Here is a 21318-nt window from a genome sequence, read left to right on the forward strand (position 1 = left end):
TTCATTAGATATGGTTCAATTAATATTGTGGAGGAAGTATATTCATTCATCAGCTAAATTAAGCGTCCTAACGCATTCTTCTAGCCCTACAAAATAAGGTTATAGCATTATTATATATTCTTTCATAAAGTTTACTAACCTTTGTTTCTCTGTTTGTCTTAGAGCATCCCCATCCGGTTCCCCAAACCATCATATTCCCCATAATTTGGGATTTATTTTAGGGTTTTGATCAAAATATCCCTTACATCCGGATCCCTATTTTAGGGAAAAGGTTTAGGGACTAAACAGTAAGTCCCCATATTTGGGGACTTACTATTCATTCCCTAAATTATTTTTATTAATATTTTATTCTAATATATCAAATAAATAATTTTCCAATCATCTACACTTTCTCTCATACTCATATTTATTATAGTTTTAAATAATAGTTTTAAAAATAATTTAATTAATTACGAAAATATAAAAAAAAATTAATTTTAAAAATATTCTCATATTCACAAAAAAATAATTTAAATTTTTGTTTAAAATATTCACTAGAGTAATAGTTCAAAAAATAAGAAAAAATATTGAGTAGTTAAATTTGTAAATAGAAGTGAAAGAAAAAAGTAATAAAAAAGAATAAAAAAATATTATTTAATAGAATAGAGATAGGGATGGGGAATGGGATGTAGGAGGTTTTTGAAAGATGAATAAAATTTAGGGAAAAATTTGAGGAAAGGTGATTTTGAGTTAAATTATAGGGATGAGGATAGGAAATAGGATGTGGATGCTCTTAGAAAGGCAAAAAGAGACACCGAAAGTGGAAAATAAAGAATCACCCACCACTATGAGGTATACATGTGTTCATTCTAATTTTTTTTTTTTTAATAATGCTACATATATATGTAGTGAGTAAGCGTTGTATAGTCACTTTAAAAAAGAATGAGGTCTATTATTAAAAAATTAATTTTTTTTTATGCAGGTCTGGTATTTATTCATTTTTTTCAAAGTGATTGTACGACGTTTGCACACTCACGACTGCAATTATAATTTCTTCAAGCAATAACATACAAAGAAAAATATAATAAAATTTAAAATGGAAAATGGTGGCTGAATGGCCCCAATCTAAGTTTTGAAGTCCCTAAAACAAAATAAAGAATTAGAAACTTGCTAGAAATAAGTAACAAATTTAGCACCAAAGGGGATAGTAGGAGAGAAATAATTGAAACAACTAGTCATGGTGGGAACAAAGGCCAAAACACTGGCAAGGTTTTGGACGTTGAGATGGTTTCATCTTATCTCATCTCATTACATATTAACATCTAAACACCACTCAAACATATACTTTTCAAATTTAAATTTTTAACTTTTTTTTATGTAATCATTATCTACTCATTACAAATTTTTCAAACTTTGAAATAAAATATAAAAAATAATTTAACTTTTTCAAACTTCAAAATAAAAATAATATTAAAAAATAATATTTTAACTTTATAATATTTTTATTTAACTTTTTCTCTCTTATTTTTCAAAACTTTATAAAATTTCATAATTCAAATAATTTTACTACTATTCAAAAATTATTTTACTACTATTTATAAATTTCTTATTTCATCTCGTTCTCCCAACATCCACCGATCAGCATTTGAGGCTCAGCGCCTTATTAATATATTGAAAGCATTAGCTACATCGGTAATTAATATTAATGGCTATATGGTGCTCCCCCAATTGATCCATCTCGATAATGACGACCAAATTAATATCTATAGCAACCACTTCAAAATTGCGAGGCCTACTCATGACTAGGACGTCTCTTCAGGTTTATTGCTTCATATTCGTTTGGTTAGAGATGATATGAGATAAGATGAGTTAGATAAAAATTAAAAATTAAAAAAATATTATTAGAATATAATTTTTTAATATAATTTTTATTTTAAAATTTTAAAAAAATTAAATTATTTATTATATTTTATGTGGGAGTTTGACAAAATTATGAAAAACCAAACAAGTCCTTAGACTTTGGAATCCAGGCATGTGAACAGGCTTAGAGCATTCACATTGGCTTCATCAAAATTATCTTTAAAATTTAATGAAAAGTACAAGTTTTCCATAAATCTAAAATCTTCTTATCCACAATCCCACATTGAATTAGCTATTGAATTCATTAAAATAATAATATAATATTATTTTTTTAATAATAATATTTTTTTTTTCATTTTTAGCAATTAAACTAACTATAGGTACATTAATAATTTAATTTTATACTTGGGGCTGACCATAAATCCAAAACTGAAATGAAACTAAGGTTGTAGGGGAAAAAAATGAGAGAGGAAAAATAAAGTACAACAGTTGGGAATTAAAATGTAGTAAAATAATTAGTTGATGAGTGTATAGTAACCCTTCAAATTTGAAGGAAATTATAAATTTACTGTAACTCAAAACTCCCCATTTCTCATTTGATGAATCCAATGCAGCTTTGATTTACACATATTCATCATTTTATACATTTAGCTTGACTTTTGATGAAGCCAATGTCAATGCACTTACAGCTTAAAAATGAGATGTCTATTATATATGGCTGCAAGTTGTTTCTTCTCAATAATTTGCCGAGAAAACGTTAAGCAAAGTGGTTGCTTAGGAGCTTCGAATACCTAGCTGGCTAGCTACGTACACATTTACGTTCAGAATTACAGATATACATATATATATATATATACTAGATAGAAGTAACGTGCAATGCACGTTTATCTAATTTAATGAAATAATTATTTTAAAAAAAGGTATATATTTCATAAAAAAATTGATTTCAATCAATAATTTAAAGCATATGGAAAAAAATGTGAAATCTAGCAAATATTTAAGGTAATGATAGTTAAATATAGAATAATAATTACATACTTGTATAGATTAAAATATAAAAATATTAGTTCAAAATAAGACATAATCTAATACATATCTATAATATTGATAGTTTTAGCAAAGTTTCGTGTGATGAGTTTAATACAAGCCCAACAAAAACATTAGTTCAAAACATAACATAGTCCAACACATGTGATAAGTTTAACACAAGCCCAACAAAAACATCAATTCAAAATATGAATCTTTTGCTGTTTTTATTCTGATCCATCATTTTGTGTCATCCTGTACAGCATCAATAGAGACGACATTGAAATTCTTGTACCAATTATTTTATAAAGTACCAATTTCATTTTTTGTTTTAATGGGTTTTGTTATTATACAGAGAAACATATGGGTTGTTATTTCGAGCGTGTGTAGTGATGGATGTAATCAGAAATCTATTTTTCTTTTTCTTGGAGTTTATGTAACTGTTTTAATTGTGGGTTGTTATTTTTAATTGTGGGTTCAAGATTTTCATACACTTCTTTTCCTATGTTAATTTAGCTCTGGTTTTTATCATTTTAGTATGTATCTGCATCTATAGCTATATATATATATTATACTTTTATTATCTATATTTCTATCTCTGTTGTATTTTCTTTATTCTGAAAAAGAGATCCATTTATTCTCAGTAACTCTATTGTAAATGCTCTCTATATATTTTACTCATCATCCATACACTACATATTTAATAAAGAAAAAAATAAAATAAAAAATTATATATAATATGTGGTGTAAAAATAATGAATAAAATTTTTATTTGAACTACGCGCCAAGTAGTTCATGTCCACGCCAACTGAAATTTGTGTTTTTAGGCAGTAACGAACTGAATTATTATATATTATATATATTTAGAATAAATATATTTGAATTATTTCATTTTATTATTATTATTTTAAATGAAAAAAATAGTTAAAATGTATAAATTTGAATTGTGATTAAAATTATTTAATAATATAGTTTATACATAATTTTAAAAATTTTAATTTAATTAAATAATATTTCTTAATATGCACAACATATTATTTATATTTTTTATTTTTTAATTTTTTTTATTTCTCTTTTTTTATTTTTTATTTTAGATTAAGAAATGCAAAGCATGAGAGAAGAGATAAAGTGAAAAGCGTAGTAAGCTTTGACATTTCAAAAGCAGTACATTTTTTCTTTGATTTCTCTAAGATTCTCTCTGGCTTGATGAAAGATATGCATTTGGGTCAGTTTCTTTCCTTTTTTTTTTTTTTTTCATTTTAGATTTTACGGAAGCAACGCTGTAAGTTTAATTTTTTTTTTTGGAGTCTTTTGTTTTGGATGGACATGCAGCGTGAGGGGTTCTTTGGTCTTTTATGGTCATAGACACGTGCACGTGGGTTGTTTTAAAACCCTAGCTAACTTTTTGAGCTTTCGTCCCTTCCCAGCCCCCTTTCATTCGTCCCCCAACCTGATTCCAACAAGATCAACTCATCTCTCACAGCCGATTTCCCCACCCCTCCCACTTGCAGTGCCGATTTCACTACGCCCTCCCTCTCACGCAGTCTTCTCTTTAAATGGGTAAATTTTTGATTTATGCATTTCACATACGAGTTTCTGTTGGATTTTAGGGTTTGATTTATGGATTTATTTTTGCATTTCATGTGATTTTTAGGATTCTCTCTTCCTTTAATGGTCTAGGGGTTTGTTTTTTTCTTCATACACTTTGATAGGTTGTGCCGTTGAAGTAACGGGCCGGAAACTCCACTAAAGATGGCTTGTTAGTATTTTTTCGTTTTGAAACTTGTTAGTATTTTTTTTTTTTTTTGTAGGGCTAGGGTTTCTCAGCTAAGAAATCAGCAATCCTGGAATTAGCCATGGATATGTATTAGAGGGTCGAAAAATACAAGCCCGAGTCTCAGATATGTTTTGCTTCTTCTTATTACTGTTTGGCTCTTGGAATTATATAAATATTTATTTAATTTCTAGAGTTGTGGGTTTATGAGTGACTCCTATAAATTGAGCATGTTGTTTGATCTGGTTTGACTGTGATTACTTCATCTAGTTTGATTGTGATTAGTTCATCTGGTTTTTTTTAATTATGGGGTTTTATTTATTTATTTGGGTATGTTATATGCTGTTGGCTCTTGGAATTATATGGCTTCTTGGGTTAAATGGATTAGGGTCTGTCTTGGGTTTTGGGTCTGTGATTAGTTCATCTGGTTTAACTGCTGTTCCATTTTTTTTTTTGTAGTTTTTTTTTAATTTTTTTAATTTCCAATGACACAACATCATACTACTTCACACTACTTTTCTATTCTTAACCTATTCACTATCAAGATAGCCAACAAAAACATAATACATTATTATTGGAACACATTTTTATTTTTAGATCCTCACCCTAGAATGTTTATCTAATTCTGTTTTTGCTCCTAGCTTTAGATATATCACTGACAAAACATCACATTTTTCTTTTCTTAACTTATTCACTGTCAAGATAGCTCACAAAAGAAAGAGTACACTTTTATTTTTAGATCTTTGATAAATACATTATTATTGGAACACATTTTTATTTTTAGATCCTCACCCTAGGATGTTTATCTAATTCTGTTTTTGCTCCTAGCTTTAGATATATCACTGACAAAACATCACATTTTTCTTTTCTTAACCTATTCACTGTCAAGATAGCTCACAAAAGAAAGAGTACACTTTTATTTTTAGATCTTTGATAAATCTGACAATAGCAAATGAAAGGGATCGAAAAGTGGAAGATAACAAAATAAGTAAACCACAAGATAGACTTACAAAGATAAAAATCAGAAATGTAAAACTCTGAAAGTCCCCAACCAAGAAAACCTGAAAAGAAATCACCATTAGAAACGAACAGAAAACATTAAGCACTGCAGGAAACAATGAAAAAGAAGAAGAAGAAAGAAATGCTAGTAGGGTAAGGTAACAATGAAAGAAAGAAGAAAGAAAAGCTAGTAGGGTAAAGAAAATAACCCAAGAACTAAATGTGCAGCTCTGAAAGAAAGCACCAAACGACATAAGCAGGGTGAACAAAAATGATCTTCATAGACCCTTTTAAGGTGCAATGGCTTCCTGAACTATCCTCCTAGGAACTCCCATCGCATGCAGCAGACCACTGCAAAACCAATCAACCCACTGGAAAACCACTGCATATGCAGCATCAGACCACTGCATATGCATTTTTTATTTCTTGCGTTTTATTTGTAGAAAACTGGCAGCATCAGACCACTGTATATGCATTTTTTATTTCTTGCATTTTATTTATCAGGATTAACTATATATTTTTTTAAAAAAAATTTCCTGCAGTAATGAATGCAGTTTTATTTATTCACTTATATGTAGATGTAGAACTGACCTCCTAAGGCATGCCATCATATGGATCTTTATCCTGATTAACTATACTTTTTAATGTTTTTATAATTCTTTATTTCTTGCATTTTTATTTATCAGGATTAAATATTTGTGATTTTTTCATATGGGACTTGTTTTTTCTTCTTAGGTAGTGAGCACTGTTTTCTTTGTTGTGATTAATCATATGAGATTTGTTTTTCTTTTACACACTGAGCAATTTTTTCTTCTTTATCCTGAACGGGCAGGATTTTTTTATTTGTTTTTAAGATTTTAATTATTTTTTTTTATCCAGATTAAGAATATTTTTTTTAATGATTTTTGTGATTCCATATGTTACAGATGTAAAAGTCACAATTACCTATACGCATGCAAAACTCACAATTAACTACAGCCATGCACTGACCAACTGAAGGAGGTTCTATACGCATGCACTGATAAGTGACAAGAGGGGACAAGAGCAGGCCTTGGTACCAATGCAACCGGCGTATTTAGACTGCACAACCAATGAATTTAAAGACTTTTGCACGGATGAAATGCACAAATTGAAGCAAAGAGTGAAGACATAAAACACGGAAACGGAATGGGATTGCACTGTTCATTACTGTAGCAGAAGCATAGATGCTTTTTATTATAGATAGATATATATAAATATATACAAGTTGCGCGCTTCTCCTACAATGACCCGTGAGACCAAGCCATATATATATGCGTGCAGTACCTACTAATTAATCACAACCAAAATATCTGTCTACCTTAATTTGTTGATAGTTGGGCACCCATCTAGCAATCCAAGCATATTATATTAATACAATTTGTTTAAGAAGCTAGCACAACAATATCTTCAATGCTTACACACTATTGGGTTTGATTTTTAGATGGATATAAAATACTAATTTCTATGCATCGGATCTCCAATTTTACAGGAGGATGGTTGCTTGTTTTTTCTCATGCTGGAAACATGTACGATCCAAACTACAGGCCTAAAATTCAGCCATGATAATCTGTTTGTTAGGCTGATCTTTTGAATTCCTTCAGGTCTGTATATCTTATATATATGTTGGCCGGAGATTCTGCAAATATGTTTGGCTGTCTCCAGGATTTGTACGTGTGCAATGTTAAAGTGGAGAAAATAAGATGCTTTGGTTTTTGTTGCATATGTTCCTGCGCTACAAGAAAATTATCTAGTTGTGGCTAGTTATTTCATGTAAAAATGACTGCCAAAATAGTCGCATATAATTATTTTTCTTGTAATGCCATTTTAAGACCTCTTTTTGCATATGGGTACTGCTACATACTCAGAGGGATGTAGCCCGAGAATCCATTGAATAAGGCAATGTTTTTTTTTAATTTTTTTCATTCATTTTTTTTATATTCTTAAATATATATTTTTTTAAAAAAAATACAACATCACTAAAAAAATACTTACTTAATCACTAAGTAAAAAAAAAAAAAAACATCGAATTTAGACCCAAAGCATTTTTCTTTGCATATTGTTCTTTTGATTGATTAATACGTGTACTCAGAGAAAGATGAACACACTGGCACTTATTGCAGCAAAAGGCTATATCATTATTTGTCAGTTTTTCCAGCAAAATGCTTATGATGATGTGAAGAAGTCTTCAATATCGAACTTGGCCTTGAAAGGAAACACTAAAAAGAAGGAAATAATGGTGTGAAGTAAATAAAATATTGCGAGTTTGGTTTCAGTTGCGATCTCATTATGTCAATCATGACGAGTAATATTGAAAAAGAGAGAGGAATTTTAATTGTAATTTCTTGTGCAATCATTGATGTTTCCCACCAACATGAGCATGGCCAAAACTTTTATGATGTCCTCAAAAAGGATATACGACCACTTCATTTTCTATCAACTCCACTTGGTTTGTTGCTGAAGTATCATGTGTGGGGTAAATGGTAGGTGAGGACAACAAGCGCATCATTGAAAGCAGCTAAAAGCTTCTCTCGTCATTGTGTGATTCATTATCACGACCTTCAAAGCACCCCGGGCCCTTTAAAATTATATTAATTTCTGTTTGGAAACTAGTAAAATTTGGACCCCAAATCGTTTCCCACGTAATTTCTGCTTTCGGCTACCATTATTATTATGTATGCAGAATGTCAAATGCTGTAAGCAAATTGGACCTTATAAATTAGAGGGGCCTACGTTTGAGTAATTAGTGAGTAAATCATCAGCATAATAGGAGATCAACATCTAGCTCTAGTTACTAAAAATAAAGAAGCCTACAAATTAACAAGTGTGTAAAGTATTAACGCTTGATATAACCAATATTCCTGATCACCCACTCCAAACTCCAATGGTCGTTCACGTTTCTAAGGGTCCAGTAAGCCCACCCAAATGTCACTTGTCGATAAACATCAAGTTGGGCCTTGGCAAATCTTTGGTATTCCTCTTTTGATGCTCCTCTAACTTGCCACTCAGTTACCTATTCACCTGTAACTTGACAACAGCTAAGTCATAGTTAATTATACATCTATATATGTTTACTTTTGATTTATTTATGTGCAACATATTAATTGCATTGTCTTGGTTTGAGTATTTGTTGTTGAAGAAAGTTGTGTGGATGCAGCAATCTGAAAAAATAAATGCGACTTTGAGACATGTAGAACACTTTCTTTAAAGTGATAATTGCTTCCACTCCAAAGAGTTTGCTATCGGGTTACAAGCAATTCATCTCTAGGATACAACAAAGTTACCAACTGCAGATAGCAATTCTGAAGACTTTACTTTAGAGTTTCTCTACAAAATTGTGTAAGTGACTGAAAAAATGAAAAAATGGAATCGAATAAATCGTCCCATCATCTATTTATAGAGGATGAAGTGATACTATGTGAAAAATCACAACTCTTAACTTGTGACTTTTCAACTGGTAGTTATAGTTTAAAGGTCATGTTGTTTCATTTAAAGACCAAAGAACATGCCCGGTCAAGTGGTTGGACACCTTTCTCCCAATGGAGGTCTTGGGTTCGAACCACACCTATTTGACATTTCTGTTGAAATTATTTTGAAGCATTGCACTCATCCAAGTGAGTCTTTTACATAGTGGCCATGCGTGGTGCCTCTTCGGCCTAAAGCATCATGTCTCTTCAGGCTTACCGGTTCAGCCCAAGCATTATGCATGTCCAAGTCCCACACTTGACTTATTCCACAAAGTAAATCAAAGTGCACTTGTGGAGTTTCGAACTCTTTCCCTTTCATTTGAAACAACACATCACTACTACTGAATTAATGCATCTCTTTGAGATAATAGTTCACTAAAATATATAGGTGTGACATTTCTGTTGAAATTATTTTGAAGCATTGCACTCATCCAAGTGAGTCTTTTACATAGTGGCCATGCGTGGTGCCTCTTCGGCCTAAAGCATCATGTCTCTTCAGGCTTACCGGTTCAGCCCAAGCATTATGCATGTCCAAGTCCCACACTTGACTTATTCCACAAAGTAAATCAAAGTGCACTTGTGGAGTTTCGAACTCTTACCCTTTCATTTGAAACAACACATCACTACTACTGAATTAATGCATCTCTTTGAGATAATAGTTCACTAAAATATATAATATTCCACATTCAATAAATTCACATATTTAATATCACAATTTGAAGCATTGCACTCATCCAAGTGAGTCTTTTACACAATGGCCATGCGTGGTGCCTCTTTGGCCTAAGCATCATGTCTCTTCGGGCTTACCGGTTCAGCCCAAGCATTGTGCCTGTCCAAGTCCCACACTTCACTTATTCCACAAAGTAAATCAAAGTGCACTTGTGGAGTTTCAAACTCCTACTCTTTCATTTGAAACAACACATCACTACCACTGAATCAGTGCAAGTGCTTTGCGAGAAGAACCTTAGCAGCAATGGTGATAGCTTCAGCATCAAAGACGCAAGCCTCCCTTACTCTAACCAATATCTCATACTTGAAAGCCCTCTCTCTGTATGTCTTTGCCTCAGACACAGAGTCCATGACCAATATCTTAAAAGGCACACTCTACTCAAGGTATAGGACTTAAGGTATATCCTATACCTTGTGTAGTATAATGACTTGAATGAAAAATCGATTAAAATATATTAATCACATCAATCTGTGTGACTAGAGATGAATTAATGATGAAGAAAAACATCTCTCTAATTACAATCATTAACGTAAGAAAATGGATCAAAATTTCTCATAATTCTCAATATATTATATAGTCTAACTTTTCAAAAAGTATGAGAGATATAAGGAGTAATTTTTAAACTTCTTTTACCCTCATTATTTGTAGCGCTTTGCGTACTGGTCCATTCTCAGGCACACGAAGGCAAAAAGGTACCAATTAGAAAGGTGTCTTTACCCACATAATATATAAGGCTTTCTTTGGTCCATATGATCCATAGCCTTTAGTGACTTGAAACTTCCCTTGAACCTTGCATCTTTCCCTACAAAATCCGCAGTCACCAGCTCCTCTGTCTTCACCTGCACAATTTCAATGTTACAAAGAAAATATGTCATTACTCATTTTCTACTTAGTATGACCCATGACAGGGCAACTAACCTTCAACTTTCTTGCTATATTTCAACACATTGAAAGTTTGCTTATATTTATAAAGTTCGATTTCGTTGACTAATTAATGTGAGAATTGGTATTCCTCCAATGCAAGTGAGGTTGTATTAATAAAATATGAGATATAATCTTTTTGTTTTAGTTTAAATAGTCAATGTACGATTTAAAATGTTTGATTACCTTTATAATCTACCCACTTTCTATGAGTTATCCATATTTCCAAGGTGGGGACTGAGGTGTTTCATGTCAAATTTTAACACGAATTTGATACTTGAGACAAAATTAATACCTGCTTTGTGGGTGTGTCTATAAAGAGTACTTACCAAACTACATGAGGATTGAGCAGGTGTTGAGGGTCATAACATTTATAGAATTGTTAAAAAATAAGTGAGTAGTAGAACTATTTGATCTTTTGCAAAATGTTGTTGATCAATCTCAATAATCGGATTGCTGGCTATGAGTAAAACATTTTGATTTATTTTTTGAAGTGGGCAGCAAGATAGATTAGTGAATTGGAGTGCTTTATTTTTTCAGAATTCTCACTTTTGCTTTGTGATACACAGTAGGCAAACAAAATTACTTAAAATATACCACATAAATAAATATATGTAGCTGGAAATGATACCAAAATCTAAGATAGGACGTTGCAATATTTCTCTGCGCCCTCCGGTATTTAAATTTGCTTTGTTTTGGACACTCCAATGTTGTGCCTTCAATTCAATTTAAGTAATTAATTATCAGGTAATTTGAGAGTATGGATATAATATGATACTCGAATTATAGTGTCTAATTTATTGGTTAAAATGCTATTGAGTGCCAAATATAGTCCAATCCAATATAACAAAGTGGGAAAAAAATGTCTGATACAAACTGAGAATAGCATCCTAACTTTTTCAAATAAAACTCAATTATAAACACAAAAAGTATCTTTTGTAGTCTACCAAATAGGAGAAGAGTACAGTTATCCACATGCCTGTAAAGACTTGGATGCTAGCTTTTCCTTTAAGAAGTTGATGGCAAAGTTTGACTTGATAGCCAATCTTGACTTGAATTTTCTTGATCACAATCTTTTATCACTCTTTCTGGGGATGATAGGGGAGCTCTAGAAGGTATTTGTAAGTGTTCAACTTCTCCTTCAAGCATTTCTACAACTTTCTTCATAGAAGGACGATTACTAGGATTCGTTTGTATACACCATAATGCGACAATGATCATCTTTCTAACTATCTCTTTGTCCTCTTCAGCAGCACATTCTATTTCAATATCTTTCCCATCATTGAATTGATCATACACCCAGGTAGGAAAGTAAATCTGGCTTGAATGTTCGACAAAAGCATTCAGGTTCTTTCTTTTGCCAACCAATTCCATCAAGAGCATTCCAAAACTATAAACATCCACTTTGTATGAAATACCTCCAATGTTTTTGTAGAACAATTCAGGAGCCATATAACCCAATGTCCCTCTTGCAGCAGTCAAAGAAATAGTATTGTCTTCTATGGAATACAATTTTGCTAAGCCAAAATCAGAAATCTTAGGGGTGAAATTCTCATCTAGAAGGATGTTATGAGGTTTGATATCGAAATGCAAGATTTGCATGTCACATCCTCGATGCAAATACTCAATCCCACGACCCACTCCTAGAGCAATATTATATGTTTTCTCATTGTCTAGGAAGATACTTTCCTCCGAAGAAAAAATGTATTTATTTAGAGATCCTTTGGGCATAAAGTCATATACAAGAGCACGCTTTGATCCATGAACGCAATAACCAATAAGTTGCACCACATTAACATGATGTATCCTTCCAATAGTTGCCACCTCATTGATAAAATCTTGCCCATTTGTGTTTGACTGGCCTAACATTTTTACTGCCACAAGATATCCACTTCGAAGTGTTCCTTTAAATACTGTGCCATATCCTCCTTCACCTAATTTTTCCTTAAAACCTTTGGTCATCCTCTTAATTTCTGAGAAGGAGTAACTTATTGGCATGAGGTTATTTTGGCTTTGTAGAAATTCTTCAATAGCGTTGTACATGGATAAGTGCCTCCTTCGCCATTTATATATCAAAAATGCAATCACAAATGGAGTGCCTAACACGCTAAAAGGCACACGCCAATCTGGAAAGGAAATCACAAAAGTAATTATAAGAAAGGGATCTTATAGTTGTAGTACCAATACTCTACTTGTTGTCAGCATTGTGTTATATTTAATTAGGAGTGCCTAACGCCCTTTTAAATTCTTTTGGTTAGGAACAATACTATTTCTGTTTAGTGTCAATTTAATATTATGTCCCGACTATTTTCTTGTTTCGTAGTTTAAGGAACGATTTGCTAAAACAATTAAAAGAGATAAAAAAGCAAGAGATAAAGATTCTTACCGAGCAAGAATCCAATTATTACTTCCATTACAACTGCAAAAGTTGTTACAAAAAATATTAATCTCCATTAAAATTTAGCCAAGAACTGAAGTAAAAGAATTAAATGTACAAACATGCATGCTTAGAATGCATTCATCGTTAGTGAGATCTAAAAGGAATGTTCAGAATGCATTAATCCAACAGTTTGATCAGATCCACGAAGCGAAACGCATCCAATTATACATGCATTATACATCTCATATCTTTCTGATATAGAAAACTCACCAAAAAATATCGATTCTCTTCCTATTAGTTTGAACCGACCTAGTTTGACAAAAAAAAAAAAAAAACAAAAAAAACAAAAAAGAGAAAAGAAAAACAATGTCAGTACATCAGCATCTGAAATCAACAATTAACAATCAAGCCATAATGTTATAGCTGGCTTTTGTTTACACATTATTATAGGTTCGCTGCTTATTGAGTTGGTGGACTCACCCTTTATCTCCACCATTTTTTTAGTTAACTTTGATGGTTATAACATTTGGAGCAGATGCCACGTGAGAAGATTATAAGAGAAATATGAGATTAGTGCCAAGTGGCATAAGTAGATTTCACTAAGCTAAGATAAATTTTGCTAGTATTTAGTTTATTATACATAGAATAATTTTTGCGACACTTGATTTTAGAGGACTTTTTGCCTTTAAGTTCTTATTATTATGGACCTCAGGGTAAAGGGTTCACCCCAGATGCAGGGGTGTGATAATCGGCCTTTCAAAGCTTTTGTTTGTATTTATTTATGTTTTTAGCAATTCTACTTCTTGTACTATATTTTATTATCCTCAATCACAATATCTGTTGTGACATGTTTTAAGGGACTTCATAGAATTTTATTAAAATGGAAAGACAGTTAAAATGTGACATGTTAGCTTGTGTGATTGGAGATATATAACACGTCAACAATTATATATAGATATATTATAACTATATAATACTTTATTTATGTAAGTAATGTTAGAAAGTTAGATATAAGTCTATCTAGGACATGCAAGTCTAGGGTAGTCCTTCTGAAAAAAAAAAAAAAAAAAAAAAAAAAAAAAAAAAAAAAAAAAAAAAAAAAAGTGGGCATGCCATGAGAAAGTTACTTTTTAAAGTTGGGCCAGCTTTTTTCTAATTTATATATTGCTGCGGAATTGCACATTTTATGCCTGCAGAAATCATTATATATGTATGTATGCATGCATGCATGCATGTGCATGTAATTAATATATCTTATCTTATCTACATGTTTAAACTGTTTTCATGTTTCATTGCTTAAGGAATGATTTGTTACAAGACGAAAGAGAATTGATAGATGAGAGAGATACATAATATTCTTACCGATGGCCCATGATCCAGTAAAATAAGCTAGCCGAACTGCAGAAAAGAAATAAAGGTAAGTGATTAGTTAATTTATATAGAAACTAAAGAGTGATTTAAATAATCGAAACAGTCCAGATTTAACGAAACTATATAAACAGCTTTATGATCCATTTATGTTGTCAATAAATATAAACAACTTTTGAGCATGCATTGAATTAAAAACCTTATTGGAAAGAAAATTTTTCAGAGAAATCAACTCTTAAGAAAACTGACAAATACATTATAATATAAAATCACTTTTGTAAAACTAGTCCTATATATATGCAGACGGCTACGTTTGGAACATGGAAGCAGCTGAGTTTATTTGAATCGAGTTTAAATTTAATCATAACCCAATACTCAAACACACAACTCTCAAATAACTAAATATCACTCAATTCAACACTTCTTTACATGCAGGACTAACAATTTTTTTTAATTTCTTATAAATATATTTAAATTCATCTTAATATATAAGTACATCTAAATCCATCTTAGGTGGGTTCCATAAAACTCACTCAACTATTTAAATTTAATACTATTTATAAAAAACTCAACTCAGTTCAATATTTAAATATAGCCGATGTAATCTTCAAATTTTCATTAAAGAGGGGAAGCTACTTATTTAATAAATTTGAAATTTGTCCTTTTATTTTATTAATAATTGTTTCTTAGATGGGAAAGAAGTTTAATTCAACAGTTTGAGATCACTTATGCCCACGCACAAGGTTATACGTACATAGTAGCTACCTTGTGTTACTACGTACTAAGAGCATGCTTAATAGCTTCTCTATCATATCCTTCAAAATACATCACCAAAATCTACTTTTTTTATTTTATATTATATTGATTTTTACAATATACCATACATCAGCTTATTGATTTTTTCTTCATATCATTTAAATATTATATTTTTTATTCTTTTGTATTCATTTCAAATATTTTTAAAAATGTTTACACATAAAGAGGAAATGGAAAGTCACATGAGGAGAAAAGAGAAAATAATTAAAAATGTTTACATTTGATGAATAGGATCATCTACATATAGAGGGATCACTGTAGTAAAATGTATAATATTTTTAAAATACAAAATCTAATGGAGCAACATTTTAAGAACATTTTTTTATATTTTGAAGGAAAATATATTTTACAAGAGTCATTAGAAGTGCTCTAAGGAACCTTCAATCTGAAACTTACTATTTAGATAACTCTCTTAGATAAGTGTCACGTGATTAATTTATTAAAAATATAAAATATAAAAAATAAAAACCTTTTAAAAAGGATCAGTTGTCGGCTGACTTTGCAAAATCTTGACTTAGAAAGAAATCAACTAAAAAGAAAACTGACCGGCCTACACATTATAATATAATAAAATCACTTTTGTAAAACTAGTCCTATATATATGTAGGGACAATGATACACCACCAACTCAACTATAACTAATCTACCATTCATGTGCATTTCAAATTTTTTTATTTTTATTTCATTTTCTTTTAAGTATTTTTTTAACATCCTTAATCATTAAGAAAAAATTTTAAAAAAATATAATTTTATTAATACTCACTTCCTTAATCATTAAGTAAAAAAAAAAAAATTAAAAAAAAATCAAATATAAAAAGAGTTGTAGATTAATTGTAGTTGAGTAGTAATAATATCATTTTCCTATATGTAGACGTTTGTTCGTAAATTTGAAAATTGCCCCTTCATTTGGTTCATTTTTTTTTTCTGACATGTAAAAAAGGTTTAATCCAACAAGGTTATACGTACCGGCTTGTGTTACCAGTACGTACCAATCAATGCTATATTACACATGATATTCTAACATCTTATATATGGAGATAGAAAACTCACCTACAATTCTAACGTATGACAGATATTGTAAGAAAGTAGCGAAAGTAAATCGGCCTGCATGGTTTGACAAAAAATGGTATAATTAATATTAGAGTCTGGAATCTTCAATTAAAAATCAGGTCATTATAATGCTAGCTCTTGATCAGAAGAACTCCGGCAAATAATTATAGAGCCTATATATGTATATATATGTAATATCATTAGAATTATTTATTAGTACTGATCACCCGGGAAATATCGTTTGCAATAATCGGCATCAACTCAAAAGAAAACTGACCGACACATTCTAATATAAAATCACTTTTGTAATTCTAGTCCTATGTAGACTAAGTAATCATCTTCAATTAAATATCAGAAGAACTCCGGCAAATAAAAATATTAATTATAGCCCCTATCACGTATATATCCCTTTAAATTAGTATTGTCATGTCGGGTACCTACTAGGCTATATACATCAATCAGTCTAACATGAAAAAAATCAACATATCCATCAGCTAGCACTAAAACTAGAAAAATTGATAACACCAATAAATATATCACTATGAAAATCAACCCTAGAATGTTTCAAATGACGTACGGTGCTAATCAGAATTCAGTCAGGGAAGAAGTACTTCAATAATTGCCAAACCAACATATATAATGACTAGATATATCTCATTAGAATTTAGATCTCAAATTTATTACTCACCCGACCATGGGTTGCAATGAGCTTGATTATCGTCACCGAGGTAGCAAAAGCCACTGCAGTTTCCACAATAAATTGGGTAGAACCATGAAAGCTCAAAACCAGATGAGAATACATTACGGAGGTCTGTATAGGAAATATTAGAATCTCCATTAATTTGTTCTGGCCACGATATCAGAGACATTTGCTCTATCATGCACGACTCCTCCATATCCATCACACTGATGTTCTGATAATACTTTTCAACAAAAAGATATAGGTACCTTTTGGAATATTGAGACAAAGAAGAGTTGGAAGCAGATCCAGATCCATTATTAATATTAGAACAATTCGTAGAAATCGAGACGAGATAGAAAGAGGAACTCGGAGCCACTGGCTTTTCACAATTCACAATAACCACAACTCGTGATAGTTCTTTCTCGAATATTTGTCTTCTCACAGATGTTGAATATGAATATTCAACATAATCCCCAGTTGAGCTCGCGTGTACATATGTTGAATATTCAACATAATCCCTAATTCCAAAATAATTTAGAAAATAACGATGGTTTAGAAAATAACGAGGGGTGAGGGAGTAATTATCCTCCTGAATACCTGCGTCTACAATTCGGATGGTGTAGTTGTTGTAATTGATTTGGCTTACGTAGTATCTACTACCATTGAAAGATAACAACGTATGGCTGTTCTCATCACATGAGAGCTCATACCTTGTGTCTCCACACTTCGGTGGATCCCCTTTCAGTCGAAATGGATAGCTGATGTTGGAGATATTGCCACAGGAAGAAGGAACACATGAGTAGTTATCATGAGTATCATTAAGACTAGAAGCTGGAGGAAGAAGCTGGAGGAAGACCAGAACAGCTATAAAGAGGACCATGAGTCCAGCAGGGAAGGCTGTCATTCCTCTTGTCATCAACAATTAACAGAGAGAGCCAGAGAGGGAGATCAGAGAAAGAGAGAGGATTACGGAGATCTAGGGGTCGTGGTTTCCACAACTCTCTGTAGACAAACATTCAGGTACAGGAGATGGAGTGAACATAAGCCCGCGTTCTAGTGAAGTTAAAGAAGAAATAATTGCATGGGTTGACGGAGTCAATTGCGCGTACTGTGAGTGAAGATGCAAAATTATCGTTAATAGTACTGGTCTGTCGGCCAACTTGTTTGCTACGAAATTAGATTGACTGCGACTGCGCATGCTCCAGAGAGGGAGATCAGAGAAAGAGAGAGGATTACGGAGATCTAGGGGTCGTGGTTTCCACAACTCTCTGTAGACAAACATTCAGGTACAGGAGATGGAGTAAACATAAGCCCGCGTTCTAGTGAAGTTAAAGAAGAAATAATTGCATGGGTTGACGGAGTCAATTGCGCGTACTGTGAGTGAAGATGCAAAATTATCGTTAATAGTACTGGTCTGTCGGCCAACTTGTTTGCTACGAAATTAGATTGACTGCGACTGCGCATGCTCATCATGTTGCAGCCAATCACCTTTGTTGTGTGATTCACGATTCACGTGAAGAAAATACAAAAATAAACCAGTCCATGTTAATGCATCGTTTTATACACGCAAGTTGTTTTTTCTAATTTTTTTTTCACATTTTTAATATATTTAAATATTTTTAAAAAATAAAAAAATATATTAATATATTTAAAATTATTTTTTAATCATTAAATAAATTAACCAGCTATGGAGCGGTATGTATTATATATGCGGCGTATTAGCTTTTTTCTTATTCAAAAATTGGATAAGAATCACACCATCTCATTTTGATTACCCGTCTCTTGTTGCAAATATGAAAATTTTTTAAAATTTTAATTTTTTTTATACCTTTGTTCTTAAATATTGTTCAAATATGAAATATTTTTTATTTTTAAATTTTAAATTTTTTCATTTATTCATTACTCAAACATAAAAATTAATATAATTTAGACAAATTTTAAAATAAAATAATATTAAAAAATTATATTCAAATAATTTTTTAATTTTATTTATTCATTTTCAAAAACTCTAATATAATATTTATTTTAAAAAATATTTAATTTAACTTCTTTTTATTTAATTTTTTAAAATTTAATAAAACATTCTCATTCAAATTATGTCCCTAATATTTATAAAATGTTAAAGATACTGGAAACATTCAAACATATCTTTAAAAATTGGGGTGGAGTTCTTTTGACGGACTCTCTCTGGACTTTTTGGCATGGTGAAGCATCCAAGAAATGTTTGCTTATGCGAGATGATGTCGATTGTTGAAGACTACTGACTTTTTGAGAGATGTACGGCTAGCTCCGTCATCTTCTTAATTTTGAGAAAGAGTACTTTATTGACGATAGATTATTCTGTCCCCGTCATCTTCTTAATTTTAACAGTGCCGTAGGATAAGAGCCTCCTCGCCATTTATATATAAAATTAGTGGTGAAGGCACGTTCTGCTGGTTGAGGAAAAAATAGTGTTAGTAATTATTATGAGTATCATTGAGACTAGAAGCTGGAGGAACAAGTTGGACTAGGACCAGAACAGTTATAAGGATCCTGAGTCCAGCAGGGAAGGCTGTCATTCCTCTTGTCATCAATAATTAACAGAGAGAGCCAGGGAGGGAGATCAGAGAAAGAGAGAGGATTAGGGAGATCTAGAGGTCGTGGTTTCCACAGCGTACGTCTAATTGTTTACTACTGTAGACAAACATTCAGGTCCAGGAGGAGTAAACATAAGCCCGCGTTCAAGAATTAATGTTCACAAGAAATAGAATTGCATGGGTTGACGGAGTGAATTGTGATTACTGTGAGAGATGAGTCCAAATTAATTATTATTGGTAGTGGAAAGTGGTTTGTCGGCCAAATTGTTTACTACGAAATTATACAGATTGCGACTACTCATGATATTATTATAGCCACTTACCTTCTCGTGCCAATTCATCATTCGAATGAAGACGAAAACGAAATAGAAAATAGCTGTTAATTATGCATCGTTTTATACACGCATACCTTTTTGTTCAGAAATTGGAGAGAGGCCGTTGTTTCCACGGCCGTCTGTAGAGAAACATGTGATATGTTTCATAATGCAGATATAGGGGACCATTAGGGGTAACTACATGCAGGTAGGTACAAGAGGGGGAGTAAACATAAGCGCGCGTCCTATTGACAAGAAAAAGAATTGCATGAGTTGAAGGAGTCAATTGCGCGTACCGTGAGAGACGATGCAAAATTATTACGGATAGTACTGGTTTGTCGGCCAACTTGTTTGCTACGAAATTAGGTAGACTGCGACTGTGCATGCTATCATGTTGCAGCCAATTACCTTTGTTGTGTGATTCACGATTCACGTGAAGAAAATACAAAAAGAAATCAGCTCCTGTTAATGCATCGTTTTATACACGCCAGATGCTTTTTCAACTCTTCTTTTATTTTTTTTCACGTCTCTTTAATATATTTAAATATTTTTAAAAAATAAAAAAATATATCAATACACATAAAATCATTTTTTTTTTTTTTACCAACGGTCAACCTGAAACTGTATGTATTACGCGGCAGATTAGCTTTTTTCTTATTCAGGAATTGGATAAGAATCACGCGATTATATTCTTTCAACCGCTCTCCTGTCGCAAATATGAAAATTTTTAAAATTTTAAATTTTTTTTTATAACTTTGTTATTAAATATTGTTCAAACACGAAATATTTTTTATTAATAAATTTTAATTCTTTTATTTAATCATTACTCAAACATAAAAATTAATACAATTTAGACAAATTTTAAAATAAAATTATATTAAAAAATATTTTAATTTTATTTATTTATTTTCACAAACTCTAATATAATACTTAGTTTAAAAATTATTTTATTTAAATTTTTTTTCTTTAATTTTTTAAAATTTAATAAAACATTCTCACTCATTTTTTAATTTTTTTAAAAAAATTAATTTTTTTAATTGTAAATCCCACTCATTTTCAAAATGATTACGCTGTATTTATATATTTTACGATTATATATAACATTATTTATATATAAAACTAGTGGTCCAGTGACGCACGTTCTCCTAGTTGAGGAAAAATTAGTGTTAATAATTTTTTTTTACTAATAAAGAAAATGTGATTGAAATACATAACAATTTCATTCTATTTGTGTACCAAGTAAAAGATAGGTATATCAAAACAGATTATAGCTTGATATAAGTCTAATAAAAACAGCAACACATAAAAATATAAGTTGTAGTTTTAATCTTAAGAGCAACATATAATATACAAATATT

General features: G+C 31.3%; 1 protein-coding gene and 1 long non-coding RNA gene across 6 annotated transcripts; one reads left to right on the forward strand and one right to left on the reverse strand.

Moving 5' to 3' along the window:
- Positions 1–4147: 4147 nt before the first annotated feature.
- Positions 4148–7379, forward strand: LOC122308853. 2 transcript variants are annotated; one of them, XR_006242261.1, is made up of 2 exons: positions 4148–4425; positions 4578–7379. It is a non-coding gene; the product is annotated as an uncharacterized LOC122308853 (long non-coding RNA). The 2 variants fall into 2 exon arrangements; XR_006242260.1 differs by having other exon boundaries at positions 4677–7379.
- A 4210-nt stretch (positions 7380–11589) lies between these two features.
- LOC122308851 (LEAF RUST 10 DISEASE-RESISTANCE LOCUS RECEPTOR-LIKE PROTEIN KINASE-like 2.2) lies at positions 11590–18256 on the reverse strand. Of its 4 annotated transcripts, XM_043122119.1 has the most exons (6): positions 17077–18256; positions 16389–16442; positions 14517–14552; positions 13425–13463; positions 13161–13193; positions 11590–12900 (listed from the first exon to the last, which is right to left on the reverse strand). In XM_043122119.1, the coding sequence occupies exons 1-6, from the start codon at positions 17984–17986 to the stop codon at positions 11783–11785; spliced, it is 2190 nt and encodes a 729-aa protein (XP_042978053.1). In that variant the 5' UTR covers positions 17987–18256; the 3' UTR covers positions 11590–11782. The 4 variants fall into 4 exon arrangements, with proteins under 4 accessions (XP_042978053.1, XP_042978054.1, XP_042978055.1 ...); XM_043122120.1 differs by lacking the exon at positions 13425–13463; XM_043122121.1 differs by lacking the exon at positions 16389–16442 and having other exon boundaries at positions 17077–18254.
- Positions 18257–21318: the final 3062 nt, after the last annotated feature.

This window comes from Carya illinoinensis, chromosome 5 (genome assembly GCF_018687715.1).
Source record: "Carya illinoinensis cultivar Pawnee chromosome 5, C.illinoinensisPawnee_v1, whole genome shotgun sequence".
NCBI classification, from domain to species: domain Eukaryota; kingdom Viridiplantae; phylum Streptophyta; class Magnoliopsida; order Fagales; family Juglandaceae; genus Carya; species Carya illinoinensis.